Here is a 17,504-nt window from a genome sequence, read left to right as displayed (position 1 = left end):
TAAATTGTATCAGCTCAGCATCTATCTTAAAAGGCTTCTTGAATTACAATTATCCTAATAAAACCTTACTCCCACCATACTTCTTAAATTACTTTGAAATAGGAGTGGCAGGATGATTTCCATCTGTCTTCTTTATATGTTTTGGTTATTTTCCCCTTTTTTTGTGGGGGGAAATATTAGCAAATTTGTCAAATCTTAAGAGTGCAGCAAAAATTTCCACAGAGGGGCTGAGCCCAGAAGTAAGTTTTTTGGGGGGAAGGGAGGTAAGAAAGAAAGAGCACAGTAAAACGTAGAGGTTCCGGAGCTCCGTTTCTGTGAGCTCCTGCCCAAAATGAGGCTGGAGTGCCATATTGTGATGAGCTTTAAATGACAGAAAGTTTATCTAGAAAATAGGAAGGGTATATGTTGGAGAAAACAAGAAATGCAGTCTAGTTTACTGAAGCTATATCTTAACAGCTACACAGTTAAAAGCTAAAGATAGCTACACAGGTCCTATCTGCTTTTGTGTTTACTACGGCTCTCACCACCCACCTCCGTCGCTTTAAAAAACCACTTCCATATTCACTTGTGCGCTCACCTCACTCTCCCATCGGATTTTGAAATTCCTTCCACATCCTTTCCCCAGCATTCTGTTGTCATTCTCTGTATCTCCGTAGTTTCCAAGAGTGGTGTTTCAGAATAGTATTTCCCCCTCTTCTTCTTAATTCACTTCCAAGCATTTAAAAGCAGAAACATTTCCTCAGACTTTCTCCCTCCCCTTCTCAGGCAGGCTAATTGGTCTGTTCTTATTGGTCAGTTTCACACTGTGCATGTCTTTTGAAACAGGAGATTAGAAAAGTAAGTTAGCTTGGTTGGTTAAGATGCTGGGCTATTATGAATTTGGGGGGGGGGGAAAGGTTTTCTTTTAAATTGACTCTGACCACAAACATTTCATAGGTGAGACTAATGCTGTGGAACCTACTTTGTGGAGGCAGCAGCAGCCTTTTTTTAAAAAAAGTCTGGTCCATCATCTTCCCCTTTTGTCATTTCTAAATAACCATGGGGTGAAACTCAGGCTGCAAAGCACTGACATCTCCACTTCCCCCCTCTCCAGCCAAGTGCTCAGCATTGACTTTCATTAAATTTTTTAAGCGGTGGCTGGCAGTGGGGGTTTTTTTCTCCAGCAAACTCCTTGACTACTGATAAAAGGGGGAAGGAAAAGGAAAGGAAAGGTCCCCTGTGCAAGCACCAGTCGTTTCCAACTCTGGGGTGACGTCGTATCACGACGTTTTCACGGCAGACTTTTTACGGGGTGGTTTGCCATTGCCTTCCCCGGTCATTACACTTTCCCCCCAACAAGCTGGGTACTCATTTTACCAACCACAGAAGAATGGAAGGCTGAGACAACCTTGAGCTGGCTACCTGAATCCAGCTTCCGCTGGAATCGAACTCAGGTCAAGAGCAGAGAGTTCAGACGGCAGTACTGCAGTTTTATCACTCTGCGCCACGGGGCCACTGATAAAGGGGGGAGGGGGACACTAATAGTGACCACACAGTAAATTCAGCTGGAAGAATCTCCTATTTCAAAAGACATGCCCAGTGTGAAACTAATCGATCAGGAGAAACCAAGCCCAGAACACTACCCAAAATTTCTCATTGGTATGTAGAATATATACACTACGATTCTCGATAGAAATTGGAGAGAAAGAGAAAGATACAGAATGCAGGCACAGCATTAGAAGTAAACCCCAACCAATTCGACTCCAGTGAAAATCAGAAGTAAGCTGTGTATGCAGAATGGACCACAGTCTCTGCTCTCAGGATGCTTAACAAAGGCAGATAATTCTGCTATAAAACGTCAAGCAAATTAGTGCATTAATAAATAGTAAATACACTTCCCGCTCTAGTTCAGGAAAACTTTCTCTAATTTTAATTGGTCTTAGGTTAACTACGTAACATGCTGTTTACACACAATATCAGTTTTAACCCTATCATGGCTGAACTGTTGACAACTTGCAAATATTCCAACAAATTCTCACTGTCAATGTGAAGCCAGTGGCTAATTTTGAGGCCTCTGGATGATTTATGTGTGCCGCAGGTGGGTAGAGATCTTATTCTGTTATAAAGATATAAATGTGGGGGTAGGAGGGAGAAGAGAGCAAAAATATACATATCATCTGGAGGGAAGATCTCTTTATTTCAACCTAAGCAATGAAGTGATTCATATCTATATTTTTTTAACTGTTCCTTTCCAGAATCTTGCCAAACTCTGATTATGGGTTTCAAGAAACAAAAGGAAAATATTTCATAACTTTCATCCTTCCCTTCTACCTCAGATTGGTGGAAAACAGCAAGGAATACCTTCCCAACGTCTCCTGGGAGATGAAAATGGTGATCCAAATTCCTACATAATAATCATTTGCAAAAAGATGTAGGCAGGAATCTGATAGTCGCTTTGTAGATTCCTTTTGCTGCCCTACTATTTCTACAATAAAAGCCCGGTGCAGTTGTATCACTTTCATCAGTGAGCATGCCAATAGGTGCCAAGGTGACTGCAGTTGGGTTTCCTGGTGCCTGTTTGCTTCTTGCCCAAAGGCCTCTCTTCTCCGAAGCAAAACTACACTCCTGGCCTCAGAAATTCCACAGAAAATAATGGCCAAACAGGTGTTTGGAGAGACCAGCTTCCTCTCTCTATACACCTGCTGCCCCTTGGAGGGAATTGGAGAAGAATTGTTAAAATGGTCCCAAAAGTTCAAGGTGATGAAAAGCACACTATTCCTGAAATCTAGATCACAAATGGATCTGAAAATTTTCAATGTGCATACTCCCTAGACAAGAACTTTCTCATTCAGCAGCATATAATGATGATGGTACTAGCTGTTCCCAAAAATCCTTCCAATGCATGGTTAAGTAAACTGATCAGTATCCTCCAGTCCTCAGATTCAGCAGGAGCTCACAGAAGCACAGCTTCTGAACCTTTCTGAGGGTTCCCCCTCTTCCTCCCCACCTACATTATCCATTGAATAGTACATGCAGCTGTATAACAATCTCTGGATTAGGAGAGCAGGCAGGAAGCCAGCCACCAGGGGCTTTGCCACACACCCCGCAGCCCTCATTAACCTCTGGAGAAGCCCACGCCACCCTTTCTCCAATTCTTATGTGATTTTCGGTGGCAGGTGGCTTGCTGGCCTTTTGACTGGGGTGGGGGGGAGCGGCCCAGGAGTGCCCTAGGCAAGCAAGGCCTTCTTGGGCTGGTTGGATCTCCATCCAGCCCAAGCAGGCCTTGCTCATCTGGGGTTCTCCTTTCTTGCATTGGATATCTTTTGGCTGGTGGGGCATATGCTAATGAGTTATGCTAATGACTATTTTTCTACAAAATGACCCCTGGAATCCTCCATTAGGCAGCGGAAGCCTTCTTCAATCTAGGGTTCTTACACTCAAGGAAAACTCTTTAGGCGGGTGATGGGCCTCAGAAGTGGTAGAATACAGGTCACTGTCACTTGGAAGTTCTGGTAAAAGCCCAGGAACCAAACAGTAGATAGAACCACCTGGGTCTTCCTGGTGAGTATGTAAAGGAAGAGACACAGCAGAATCCAACCCCTGCCCCCCGCAAGCTACTCTGCAACTCTATCTGCTAAGCTCAAGCTGTTATTCTCCGTGGTTCTGCATAGTGTTTGTCTGGGGTAGTCTGGTTTTTGTTTAAAGTGCTTCCCATAGTTTACAAGAGATTATGTTGGCCCTATGCAAGCCATATCTCTCTGTTTGAGGTTACCCATGCAAAACCCTCTGCAATGACCGCCCATGCCTGTTTTGGGAATTTCCTGTAGCTTGTGGACCATGTATTGCATTTTTGTCCTGCTTTTGCTTGAAGGAGCTCAAGTATACAGTGATAGTGTTCCCCGCACGTAGACACACACAGACCACTCTGTGAGCTGGGTTAGAGAAGGTGATGGGCCCAAGGTCAAACTGTAAGCTTCATGGCTGAGTGAATATTTTAACCTGGCCTTCCAGGTTCTAGTCTAGTACCCAGATCACCAAGCCATCCTGGCATGCCCAGCCTTCTAGAAAGGCTCAGCTTCTAAAATGTGGACAGATCTTTGATTTCTCCTTACTGGTGTCCTCCTCTCTTTCTAGACAAACACCAGTGGGACTATCATTCTACGTACCTACAATGTCTACAGAGTCTATTCTTATCATGCTGACACAGTTGGGGGTACCAGGTAGGGTTCTTCCAGCCACATTAAATTGTGGTATTTAATATCTGACAAATATTTGTCTCAGCAGATAACACACAACTTATTCTTCCTTTATCATTCCTAGGCGAGACTTCAGGATGAAGATAGCAGCTGGCAACTCTTCTAAAAACAACCCTGTAAAATGGATCAAGACTGAATTGTGGGAAACAGTGAGTATCTGACCTGGCTTATTGATTTGGGACCAGGGAGTGTCAGTGGAGACAGCTGAGATGACAGCTTGGAACCCACCAAATATAAGTGGAAACAACAGGTGGTCGAGGTCTTTCACTTTTCTCCCCTTACCTGGAGCTCTTTCCATCCCTGGGAATTTCATCCTTGGGATGGTGTCATTTATGTGTGCTAATAGCTGTGTGACTTGGGCTGCTGAACTGGGAAGATTGGGGAGAATAAGCTTGCTTTTTCTTATTTGCAATCCCCAAATAATCTCTAAATCTACACTGCAGCATGGCCACTCTCATCACTCTTTGACAGGCTCAAGGAAAGGCAGGCAGAAAGCCCCACAAAACTATTTTTCACCTTTCCATGGCATATCTTATATATTTACAAGCCCTATATTTGTGGCACTTTCCAGCTCCCTATTCAGCTGTGGTGTGCACTCAATCAACCTTTGGTCCATCAATTGCCACTCAAGGTCTGTCACATTCCATAGGCTGAGTATTGAGGCATCGTTTCACAGAGGAGAGAAAGAAAGCCTTCCCTCCATTGGCTGAGGGAGGAGGATGGAAACAGTCACAGAAAGCCCTCCCTCAATTCACTGAGGGCTCCACCCACCCCCATTTGAGAAACCAAACAGTAGATAGAGCCACCTGGATCTTCCTGGTGAATATGCAAAAGGAAGAGACACAGCAGAGTACATCCCCGCCTCCCCCCCCCCCAAAGCTACTCTGCTTTTCTTTTCCTGTTAGTCTGAAGAAGTTGTTTGAAATACTTTTGACCAACATTGAAGAGCTCTCTGGAGAGGCACTATATCAGCTCCCGTAAGTAATTTGTCCCAGTGAGATCACAAAAGTGTGTGTGTGCTGTTATTTTGGCTGCTTTTTGAGTGTGTATATGTATTTGTGTGTGCGTGCATGTGTCATAGCAGTTGGCACTTCAGAGCAAGGTCTTTCAGACACACCTTCTTGCTGTGGAAGCTGACTGGGTATTTTCAGACCAATCACAGACTTTCAGCTAACCTGCTTCACAGGGGCTTGCTGTGCAGATCAAAAGGGAGAGACGAGACTGATGTAAGTTGCTTTGCTCCCCTCTGTAGAGAAAGACTGCACTTTTCCTTGGTAGAGGCTGCAGGGTGGGGTGGAGATGGAAACCAATCTACCCCATCTCTTTTGCCCCCATCCCTTCTTTCTGAGATACCCCCTTCTCTGATAACCTACCCCACATTTCCTCACTTTCTCCATTCCCCTTCCCAACAGCTGCTTTCTTGACTTACCTTGCCTCTCTCTATCATGCCCTTTCCTTCCCAGCTCCACCAACACCACCAAGGCCACTCACCCACAGCAAATTTCTAGTGCCCATTGTATTTCTCCCCACAACAGGGCCTTATTACTAGTTAAAGAAATAAGTCCACAAAGTTAAGGAGGTGGAAAAAGGATTTTCCTATACTTTGCCTTTGCTTGTCCGTTCTTGGCAGACAAAAAAGTAGTAGCTTCACAGTTGGGTTTTAGATTGCTACCTATCAAGCTGCTATGTTCATGTTTTAGAGTTGCATCTTATGGAACTTTTAAGCTTCCTAGAAAAATGTTCGCATGGAATCATAGCATTGGATGGGACCTCCAAGGTCATCTAGTCTAATCCCCCACACAGTGCAGGATATTCACAACTACCGCCCCCCCCAAAAAAACCACATACACACTCAGTGACCCCTGTTCCATGCCCACCCAGAAGATGGCAAAACCAAAACAAAACAAGATCCCTGGATGATCAGAACTGAGGAAAAATTGTTGCCTGACCCCAAAGTGGCAACCAGCATTTCCCTGGATGTGTAAGAAAGGGCCCCAAGAACTAAGCACTCATGCAACCCTTCCTGCCCTTCTTGCCATGATCTGCCTAAGTTCACAGAATCTGCTCTTTCTTATAATAAAGAGATGTTGTCCGTTCTCTGTGATCTTTGTGCAGGAAAGATATCATTATAGGAAAGAAATGTCAATACCAGCAAAAGGATGGAGAGCTTTCTTCATTCAGGTAAGTATCTCCCTGTTTGCCTTTTCTCTGCCTTTGGCTGTGCACATGCTTGCATGATCCTAAAACTGCTAAGGGCATAGGAAAAACATTGTTTAGTTTTGCACATGGGTAACCATGGATCAGTTTCCGTTTCGCTTGAACCAAAAGAGAACTAGGATGTAAAGCACAGCTTTTGGTGAGGGCATTAGAGGCACAGGGCTCTGCTGGGAGAGGCTTCTGCTTGAGTTGGGAGCAAGAGAGGACCCTGGCAGCAATTGAGAAGGCTCTTTCTCGAGTTGTTTTGAATCTTACCTCTCAGCCCGGGGATCAATACCCATTTTTGGGTTCCTGATCTGAGTACCCTCTGGGGAACATATAGGGAGAGACAGTCTCTAAGGTAGACAGGTCCTCAGTCGTATAATTTGGAGGGCATCAATCTGAGGAGGGGGGATTTGGAAGGGACCTCTTTCTTAGAAGATGGACCAATATCCTCTCTGAGGTTGAGGTTGGGTGGGTTTTGGTAGCAGTTAATTAAATTGGTAGGAATCTAGAGAGTGGAGTCCGTGACAGACATTTTGACCACATGATGCCTGCCGGGCGCGAAGGCTGTGGAAATCACATGCTGTCTACATAGGTCAATGAACAGTGCTGGGGAGGATTCAGCAATCAAAGTGTGTGCTGCCACCAATAATGTTGGGTAATGTAGACATGAAGTCCTGGGAGAAAAAAATAGGTTACTAGGCAGGAAGTTAAAGGCCAGGACCTCAATGGTAGCATTCTCAAAAGTGGTATGGACTAGTGGTATGATCCAGCAGGGTTTATCTTCTGTTCTTGGCTTACTCCATCACTTTTCACTATCTAACTTCCAGGTTCCTATCAAGCCTAGAGGGCTCAAGGCTTCGTTAATCATATAGTTTCCATACTTGCAAAGGGTTTGGTAGAATTAGGTTTATGAGCCCATAACCCATTCCTATACCCTGACATGGATGGCCCAGGCTAGCCTAATCTCATGGAATCTAGAAAGCTAAGCAGGGTCAGCCCTGGTTAATACTTGGATGGGCAACCACAAAGGAAGTCCAATATTGCTATGCATAGGCAGGCAACGACTAACCTCCACTGACCATCTCTGACCTTGAAACCCCTACAAGGTCGTCATAAGTCTGCTGCAACTTGATGGCACTTTCTATCACCACCCCATTCCCACACATCCGTAGTAGCCTTTGTAATGAAACATGCTAAACAAATCTGCAATTTTACCTACAGGTTGTGTACGCTACAAAGATGATTGTAACGTCAGAAATGCTCATCATGCCGGACACTTTCCCATGCTCTGACTGCAATGGAGATGGATGCCGCGGTACACTGGTCTGACAGCCTCCACGGAACATGGATGAAGCAATTCATGTTTCATAAGAAGGAATTGGTGGGGGTAATCAGCTCCGTAGCTTAAGCGATGTAGAAAACAAACCTTTTCTTTCTAGATCGAGTGATGCAAGGCAGCCAAGTTGGTTCTAAAGCAAAATCAGCCAATGTGTTCTAGTGATTATAACACTGAATTCCTCACTTGGTTCCAAAGCAAACTGGCTCATTGTGGGCCAGTCACCTCCCACACCCCTTCACTACTTCAGGGATTATTTTGTGAGGATAAAAATTGGAAGGCCAGCTATGCATATTGGCAGAGTTCTTGGGAGAGTGGATGGGATAAAAATCAAACAAATTTACATTGTTCTATTAACTGAGAGGTGACTTAGGCTGTGAGAGTCAGAGAGAGGGCAAAACTTCCCTCAAATTCAGTTGGTGCAATAGCTGCGCAGGAATTTGAATCTGTATTTTTCACCTCCAAAGACAGCTTTCTAGGCAATGCCCTGTCCTTCCTGCCTCTTGGACCCCCATCTTGGGTAAAGGCAGAACTTGGTAGAATGCTAGAAGATCCGTGATTAGACATCTCTACCACATTTTATTAGTAGATTGATATGGTTTGTAGGGGCCCTCATTCCCATTCCATTTTAATAATCCCAATTCTAGCCCCACACCCCATTTAATCTACTGAGAAAGGACTTCCATTTACCCTACTGAGGTAAACAAGATGCAAGCAGAACAGTCCCAATCCTAGGAAACAATGGACTTTACAACAATGGATAGCAGATAAGTTTTCAACTTCCTCTCATACTTCGTCTCTATTGTGAATTAGGCCACACTTAGCTGCGATTTGCAAGTAAAGGATTCTGTAGGGTGAACGACTCATAAGTCTCACAGAGCTCTTTGGCCTTCAGTTGTCTTGAAGTCCACAACACAGCAAGAAGAAGAGCAAAACTTTCCCATCCGAACCTTCAACACTGGGCCAAAGTTCCAATTCCAGCTCAAACACATCTGTACTCAGGCAGCCATCTTCGCATCTTTCTGAGTTTAGCGCCTTTTCTTAGTGCCTCCTTGCTAAAAAGTTATGACCTATCTTCTACTGCATGTTATATGAATAATAAACCAAAATTCCCATCAAGTAATTGCTTCTGTTACTGCTTCTCTGTTTCCCATTCATATATTTAATAAAGGTTTTCTTTGCATAACATTTACAAAATTACAGCTGGTGCCACTGGACATGGTAAAAGATGGGAAATGGGAGGTACAGAAAGAAGCAGGTTCAAGAGGAAGAGTAAAGGGCTTGTTACCCAGGCCACATTTTCTCAAGGGGCAAGCAGTCCAACCCTACAGCCCTCATGGGCTACTTTAGGGGTGGCCAAACTGTGGCTGGGTAGCCACATGTAGCTCTTTCACACATATTGTGTGGCTCTTGAAGTCTCAACTGCCCTGTCAGCTAGCTTGGAGAAGGCATTTCTCCCTTCAAATCACTTCTCCAAGCCAAGCCAGCAGGTGGCTTGGAGAATGCATTTAAAGTTAAAGTTGCTTTCTTTCCATCCCTCCCATCCCCATCTTCCTCCCTCCCTCCCTCCCTTCTATTAAACATCTGACATCTTGTGGCTCTCAAACATCCAGCATTTATTCTGTGTGGCTCTTATGTTAAGGAAGTTTGGCCATCCCTGGGCTATTTGATCACAGGCATTAAGATCTATTATTGTGAGAACCTCAGCCATTTAAAAAAGTACTATTCCAGATAGACTGAGGCTTAGTTTACCACAGGAATCATTTGCATATTAGGCCACACCCCTGACACCAAGCCAGCTGGAAATGAGTTCCTGCATGTTTCTGCTAAAAAAAACCCCCCAAAAAGCCCTGGTTTACCACCTCAGGCATTGTAAGAAATATTTGAAGCACATTCGAAATGTGCTTTATAGTTTAAGTGCAGTGCCTAGATAGGATTGAGATTTATTTATTTATTTATATTTAGATTTATATCCCGCCCTTCCCACCGAAGTGGCTCAGGGCGGCTTACAACATTATAACTCACAAAAATTCAGCTTAAAAACATTTACATAATAAGGTTAAAACCATAATTAATAAGACATAAAAAGATAAAAACCAGCGGTCTATTAAATGCATTTTAGTTCCATCCAAAAATTATTCTCAGTGTCAATTAGTCGTTGTAGGCCTGCCTTACAGGCCCTGTGAAAGAGGAAGAGGGCTGTCTTACAGGCCCTGTGAAACTGCCCTAGGTCCCACAGGGCCCTCACCTCTTCCGGCAGCTGGTTCCACCAGTAAGGCGCCGTTACCGAGAAGGCCCGATCCCTGGTGGATTTCAGACGGGCCTCCTTTGGCCCAGTGATTACTAACAGGTTTTGTGAACCCGATCGTAGTACTCTCTGGGGAACGTGTGGGGAGAGACGGTCCCTAAGGTAGTCAGGTCCTAGGCCATATAGGGCTTTAAAGGTAATGACCAACACCTTGTACCGGACTCGGAATGTTATTGGCAGCCAGTGCAGATCCCGAAGCCCAGACCGAATGTGCTCCCATCTTGGGAGCCCTAATAGCAGCCGGACAGCGGCATTCTGCACTAACTGCAATTTCCGGGTCCGGCACAAGGGTAGCCCCATGTAGAGGGCATTACAGTAGTCCAACCTCGAGGTGACCATGGCATAAATCACTGTTGCTAGGTCGTCGCGTTCCAGGAAAGGGGCCAGTTGCCTCACCCGCCTAAGATGAAAGAATGCGGATTTGGCAGTGGCTGCTATCTGAGCCTCCATTGTCAATGAAGGCTCCAATAGTACCCCCAAACTTTTGACCCTGCGCGCCGCTATCAACGGCGCGCCGTCAAAAACTGGCAGGGGGATTTCCCTTCCCGGGCCACAACGACCCAAGCAAAGGACCTCTGTCTTCGCCGGGTTCAGCTTCAGCCCACTCAGCCTAAGCCACCTAGCCACTGCCTGTAACGCCCGGTCCAGATTTTCTGGTGCGCAGGCAGGCCGGCCGTCCATAAGTAGATAGAGCTGGGTGTCATCAGCATACTGATGACATCCCAGCCCATACCTTCAGGCAATCTGGGCAAGGGGGCGCATATAGATGTTAAATAACATCGGGGAAAGTACCGCCCCTTGAGGCACTCCGCAATCAAGCGTGTGTCTCTGGGACAGTTCGTCCCCAATCACCACCCTTTGTCCCCGACCGTCAAGGAAAGAGGAAAGCCATTACAAGGCCAGCCCCTGAATCCCCGCGTCGGCAAGGCGGCAAGCCAGAAGCCAATGGTCGACCGTATCGAACGCTGCCGATAGGTCTAACAGCATCAGCACCGCCGAGCCGCCTTGATCCAGATGCCGCTGAAGGTCATCCACCAGGGCGATCAGTCATAGATCTCATTGTAATGTCATCACTAGTATTTCGGATAAGAATCTCAGGGCTTTTTTTGTAGCAGGAACTGCTTTGCATATTAGGCCACACACCCCTGATATAGCCAATCCTCCAAGAGCTTACAGGGCTCTAAGTACAGGGCCTACTGTAAACTGCAGGAGGATTGGCTCCATCAGGGGTATGTGGCCTAATATGCAAAGGAGTTCCTGCTGCAAAAAAAAGCCCTTCCTGAAAGAAACAGGAAAAAAACTTGAAACACTCTGGGCCACTGTATGTATCTAAGTGTATCTAAGTGGACCATTGCATGTCTTCCGCTGTCTTTGAGGTAACACATAATGGCCACAAGAATACAATGGCAGCCTGCAGGGAATACAATGGTGGAAGTCAACTTTCACAGCATATGTCAGTCACATGACATCACAAAAGGGGCACCTTTTCAGATGTTTGAGTCTTGTCTCCACTCTTATGAAGAATGGGAAATGACTTTTTTCTCGACTGGGGTCTGAATATCAAGGATAATATCCGAGTTCCACTTTTTATTCCTTTAGAGGACTGATATAGTGCCTCTCCAGAGATGACTTCAATGCTTATCAAAAGAAAAAACAAATCAACAGAAATATATAGCAATTACCAACAGGGAAATAAACAAGCCAGAAACACAAGGTTGGGGCACCGCAACAGCTTTTAAAACATGCTACAGCCTAAAAGGATATTTGTAAAACAGTCCTTAAGCTAGTAGCAGACTGGAAAAACTGAATATCAAGGATAATCTCCGAGTTCCACTTTTTATGCCTTTAGAGAACTGATATAGTGCCTCTCCAGAGATGACTTCAATGGTTGTCAAAAGAAAAAAACGACAAAAATATAAAAGACAAATCAACAGAAATATATAAGACAAATCAACAGAAATATATAAGAATTACCAACTGGGAAATAAACAAGCCAGAAACACAAGGTTGGGACACTGCAACAGCTTTTAAAACATGCTACAGCCTTAAAGGATATCCATAAAACAGTCCTTAAGCTAGTAGCAGACTGGAAAAACTACTGGAAAAGATAGAACTTCTCAGTGAAAAAGAAATGGTTTGTCCTGGCACCCAAGGACAGTAAGACATGTAACATGTGAAAAAAGTTTGAGTCCGGTAGCACCTTTAAGAACAACGATGTTTTATTGGATGTATAAGCTTTTGTGTGAATGTAGACTTCTTCAGATGCCATTAAATGGAAATTACCAGTCCATACATATATGTAGAGACACTGGGCAGCAAATAAACATAACCTACAACCAAGGGATCCAGCCATCCCCAGCACGATGATGTCACCAAGAAGTGACGTCACACTGAAGACATCGGGACAGGGACACTCTAGGACTTGTGGGTGGGAAACTCTATGGTACCATAGTTTTACCACAAATCCTAGAGCATTGCCAGTGTGACACTCTAGGAATCCCTGTAAAACTCTATACCACAGATTTTTATTGTGAGTCCTAGAACATTCCTGGTGTGATGTCCTGGGCTTGATGACATCACTTCCAGGCGGCGTCATCACACTGTGCACAAGAAACAAGTTCCACAGCATAGCAGCAGAGGGATTTGACAACCCTACTACAACCTCTTCAGCATTAGAATAGTGGCAGATGCAGCTTCTGCCCTGAGTCCACCTCCTTCCATCTAGTGGGGAGGTGATGAGAGTGAGGGGGGGCCTCCTTAACTTTTTCAAGAATCAATATTCTGGGGATGGGGGGGAGAATCAGTATGACAACTTCTAAGTAGCAGCAATAAGGTATGCTGGCCTGTTTCCACCTACTGTGTCACTGCTAGGCAGGGTCATCAAGTCCTGCCAGCCCTAGCAGGCTTAGACCATCCTTTCAGTGGCTGCTGTCTCTGTTCCATCTGGCCCACACAGGAGTTTCATTAGGGTTGTCAAGTCCAACTCAAGAAATATCTGGGGACTTTGGGGATGGAGCCAGAAGCAAGGGTGTGACAAGCATGACTGAACTCCAAAGGGAGTTCTGGCCATCACATTAAAGGGACCGCACGCCTTTTGAATGCCTTCTCTCCATTTGGAAATAATAAAGAATAGGGGCACCTTCTTTTGCGGCTCAAGGAATTGGACCTCCTGGTCCAATCTTTTTGAAACTTGGGGGATGTTTTAAGGAGAGGCACTTGATACTATGCTGGAAAATTGGTGCTTCTACTTCAAAAAAACAGCGCCCCAGAGACTCACGGATCAATTCTCCATTATACCCTTTGGGAATCAGTCTCCATAGGGCACAATGGAGTGCCCAGCAGATATCCCCCCCCCTTATTTTCTGATGAACCTGAAGTGGGAGGAGGGCCTCCAAACCAGGGAATCCTCTTCCCCCACCTGGGGATTTACAGAAGACAGTTCAAAAACAGTCTTTCCCATCACAAAGGAGTAACAATATTCCAGTATTTAGTTCATAGAACTAAAGGAAGCCCTCCCAAACATGTCTGTTCTAAATATCAAGACGTTTCATCCATCTTTCTTCAGTTTGGAGGCTTATTTATCACTGAAACCCCATCTTTACAATACATTCATAGAAGACAAAGTAGGTTCAGAACATGTCTGTTAGGTTTCCAGGTTCTGCTTGAGTGGGGAGAACCTGAACATCTAACACACATGTTCTGAACCTTGTTAGTCTTCTATGAACGTATTGTAGGCTTGGGTGCTTCTGGGGGTGGTTCCAGCTTTAAAGACCGCAGAAGAAGATGACGGCTATCAAGGTCACCAGCTGAGTAAGTTTTGCCTTGATAGGAGACAAGAATGTTGCTTACATGGTTCCAGTGATACTTTACGTTGGCTTGTTGCAGTTTGGTGGTGATAGGCTTTCACGATGCTTCTCCAGTGATTCAGCCAAAAGATCTGGGAAGTCTAGGATCTTTTCTTTCTAGAATAGCAGGCTTCCTGAAGGCTTCCTGAAGCAAGTGTTGTTTGGTTCTGGAATCAACAAATTCCACTGTGATGTCTCTGGGTCTGGGAGAGGACTGAGACGATGCAGTGTATAAAGGACTCAGGCGAAATGCTCATAAGAACATAAGAAAAGCCATGTTGGATCAGGCCAGTGGTCCATCCAGTCCAACACGCTGTGTCACACAGTGGCCAAAAAACCAGGTGCCATCATTTAATTAGGGGGGGCTACGCCATTTTCTAAGTGCAGTGGAGAGGCAATCCAAGCAGAAACAAATGAAATCAAGTCAGAGGTACCTTCAGCCTGCTCAGGAAAGCCACAAAATTTAAGGTTATTAATTCATTGGAAATTCTCTAAAGCTAGTATTTTGTCACGAGCCCAGCTTTCCTGAGCTTGCAGATAGTGGGCCCCCATATTAGCAGAAGTTTTTACGTTAGTAAATGAGTCAGGCAAAATTCCAGGAGGTTGGAAGCAGGCCCTTATAGTTCTGATCTACAAAAAAGGGGATTGACTAAATCTGAGTAACTATCATCCAATTAGTCTTCTCTCAGCAGTGGGGATGCTGCATGCATCCTATTTGTTAGACAAGTTGACCAGCTGGATGACAGACAATTCTATATTGGTCCCTGAGCAAGCAGGCTTCCGGTCAGGTTATTCTACCCTGGACCACTGTTTTGTCTTGTCTCGTCTTATTAAAAAATGCACTGCTTTTCCCAGTGCTTCAACTTACGTATCCTTTATGGACTTAAAGACGGCATTTGGTACTGTTAACTACGGTATAGACACTCTCTTACTCTGGTTGATTCAATCACTATATGAGTCATCTGAAGCGCGAGTCCGAGTTAACAATCAATACATAGGAAGGTCAGGCAGGGTTGTGTCTTGGCACCCTCCCTGTTTAATCTTCTTATAAATGATCTCCCAGGAAAACATAGGCTCTCTAACTTGCATGCAGCTATGTTGACAAATCTTCTCATCTCTACACTTGCGTATGCTGATGACACTTTACTGATAGCCCTGTCTCCAGTGGAATTATGACGTCTACTGACAGCATCTGGGAACTATTGCAGAAACAAAGGTCTAACTATTAATTACGATAAATCTAAGATCGTCGTTTTTACAAAAAAAATCCTGACCCACCATGCATGTTTGGCAATGGGAAGAAATTGCAACAGTTAACTAGCTATAACTACTAAAGTTTGAAATTCCAATCTAATCTGACGTGGAAAAATCATATAGCCCTTATGAATGAGAAAGCCCAAAGAACAACCAATGGAATCTTGCTTTTTTTCTCTAGAGGTGGGCAACATATCCCCTCAACTCTTAAGCTTTTTGAAGCTAAAGTAGTTACCCAGCTTTCCTATGGTGTTCCCTTGTGGGATGACTTAGTCGGTGAAAGTCTTGATATCATCTTGATACCGTTTTGCATAGTTTTCTTAGAAAGCTTTTAGCTGTTCCTTATTGTGTTGCAGGGATTGCCATTAGAGCTGAGCTAGGGATTTGATCCTTGAAGGCTAAAGCACGGGCTGCAATTTTTGGTTATCGCTTAAAGCATCTCCCCCCTCCCCCCCCGATAGTCTATTAAGTGCATTACCAAGGGACTCATATGTTAATCACTGGTTCAAACATGCAGATGCCCAACTCCTAAACTTAGGTTTAGGTAACACCTTATTGTTGACTATGTCCCTTTCTGCAGCACGCTCCCTGATGAAAAAAAAAAAAAAAGGTTATTTCAGTGAGATTTGAATAGCACTGCTGCCCGTGCTCACCGAATGTGCCCTCCTGCTTTTTTTTTTGTTTTAGATGTCTTAAATTCCACTGTCCATATATAGACTTTCTGACTATCCCAGCTTACAAAAGAGCTTTCTTTTTAGCTAGGTTTAATGCCTTGCCTACAGCTGTTCTAACTGGACGATACGGTAGAAAACCCTACTCTGACCGTTTATGTGGCTGCGAATCCAGCTCTATCGAAACTGTAAAGCATATATTTTACTTCTGCCAAAGGTACACACATTTAAGAACACAGTTCACTAAGCCATTAATTTCTGGTATTGACCTACCTATAGTAAGCAAGCATCAATTTTTGCTCAGTGGTTTTGATCCAGCCATTACAATCGAGTAGTAAAATTTCTTTTGGGTTTCCTTGGTTTTAAGAGCTTCGAGGAAAATGTTAAGAAATTTTGTAACACAAAATAAGCATGTTATATTAGCAAAACAATCAAACTGAGAAAAGAATTAATAATTAGGAATACTTAAAATTCATGTTTAGTGTTAATGTTTTATAGATAGGGAATTTTATGATTTAAATGTATTTTGGATTGATTTTGTATCTTTTACATGCTTATGATCAATTGGTCTGTGAGCATCAATAAATGATGATGATGATGATGATAAGCAGCCTAGAAGAAGACTGCAGATTTATACTCTACCCTTCTCTCTGAATCAGAGACTCAGAGTGGCTTACAATCTCCTATATCTTCTCCCCCCACAACTGACACCCTGTGAGGTGGGTGGGGCTGAGAAGACTCTCACAGCAGCTGCCCTTTCAAGGACAACTCCTGCAATAGCTATGGCTAACCCAACAGCTGCAAGTGGAGGAGTGGGGAATCAAACCCGGTTCTCCCAGATAAGAGTCTGCACATTTAACCACTACACCAAACTGGCTAGAAGACTTTGTAGGGTGACATTTCCCCTTTTGGGCATATCATGTAGGATCGGAGGTTATGCTGCTTGTGTTCTGCTTCCTTATTTAAATAGTGGGGAGTGACACAAGTCCTAAACATGCAACATAGCGTGTATGGAGATAGGCAGGCCGGCAGGCAGCAGGACCTATCATGGTGGTTCTGCCCAAAATCCAGTGGACTTTCCCTGCCCATTCACATGGGCATTTACAAGGGGGCTTATATATTCATGCATAGGCTCAATTCACCTGATCTGAATGCAGGGCTTTTTTTTTTTTTTTTAGCAGGAGCAGGAGCTCCTTTGCATATTAGGCCACATACCCCTGATGCAGCCAATCCTCTAAGAGCTTACAGTAGGCCCTGAAAGAAGAGCCCTGTAAGCTCTTGGAGGATTGGCTGCATCAAGGGGTGTGGCCTAATATGCAACCGAGTTCCTGCTACAAAAAAAATAAAAGCCCTGTCTGAATGTATGCTCCAGACTGTAGGGGTGGTTCCCAGATTCGTGGAGATCATATGCTGAATGTATATAGTATCTGTTTGAAGCAAATGAATGTAAGTGGAGATGAGACAAACATGCTTTATTATAATTATAATAACATAGAAAACACCAAATTAAATGCAGATTGAAATATGAACCACTCTTACATCAATTCCTTTTAACACCCTTTACGGTTGCGGCCCTAGTCCTGATTTAGAGACACACAGATTTACATTAGAAAGAAATATTTTTTTTACAAAAACATCCACAAGGACAAACTG

The 17,504-nt window shown here is 44.2% G+C and overlaps 1 protein-coding gene across 1 annotated transcript in view; it reads left to right on the top strand.

Annotated features, from left to right (window-relative positions):
* Positions 1-7,766, top strand: part of LOC132590768 (autocrine proliferation repressor protein A-like) — a 32,861-nt gene extending 25,095 nt beyond the window's left edge. Inside the window, exons 9-13 of the mRNA XM_060263689.1 lie at positions 2,235-2,370; positions 4,114-4,199; positions 4,300-4,384; positions 6,351-6,416; positions 7,659-7,766. Coding sequence (XP_060119672.1) covers positions 2,235-2,370; positions 4,114-4,199; positions 4,300-4,384; positions 6,351-6,416; positions 7,659-7,766 — 481 coding nt within the window. The remainder of the gene's footprint in view (positions 1-2,234; positions 2,371-4,113; positions 4,200-4,299; positions 4,385-6,350; positions 6,417-7,658) is intronic.
* Positions 7,767-17,504: the final 9,738 nt, after the last annotated feature.

The sequence above is a fragment of the Heteronotia binoei genome, unplaced genomic scaffold (genome assembly GCF_032191835.1).
Source record: "Heteronotia binoei isolate CCM8104 ecotype False Entrance Well unplaced genomic scaffold, APGP_CSIRO_Hbin_v1 ptg000674c, whole genome shotgun sequence".
NCBI lineage: Eukaryota > Metazoa > Chordata > Lepidosauria > Squamata > Gekkonidae > Heteronotia > Heteronotia binoei.
The sequence above is the reverse complement of the archived record's forward strand: the minus strand, read 5'-3'. Positions and strand labels throughout refer to the sequence as shown.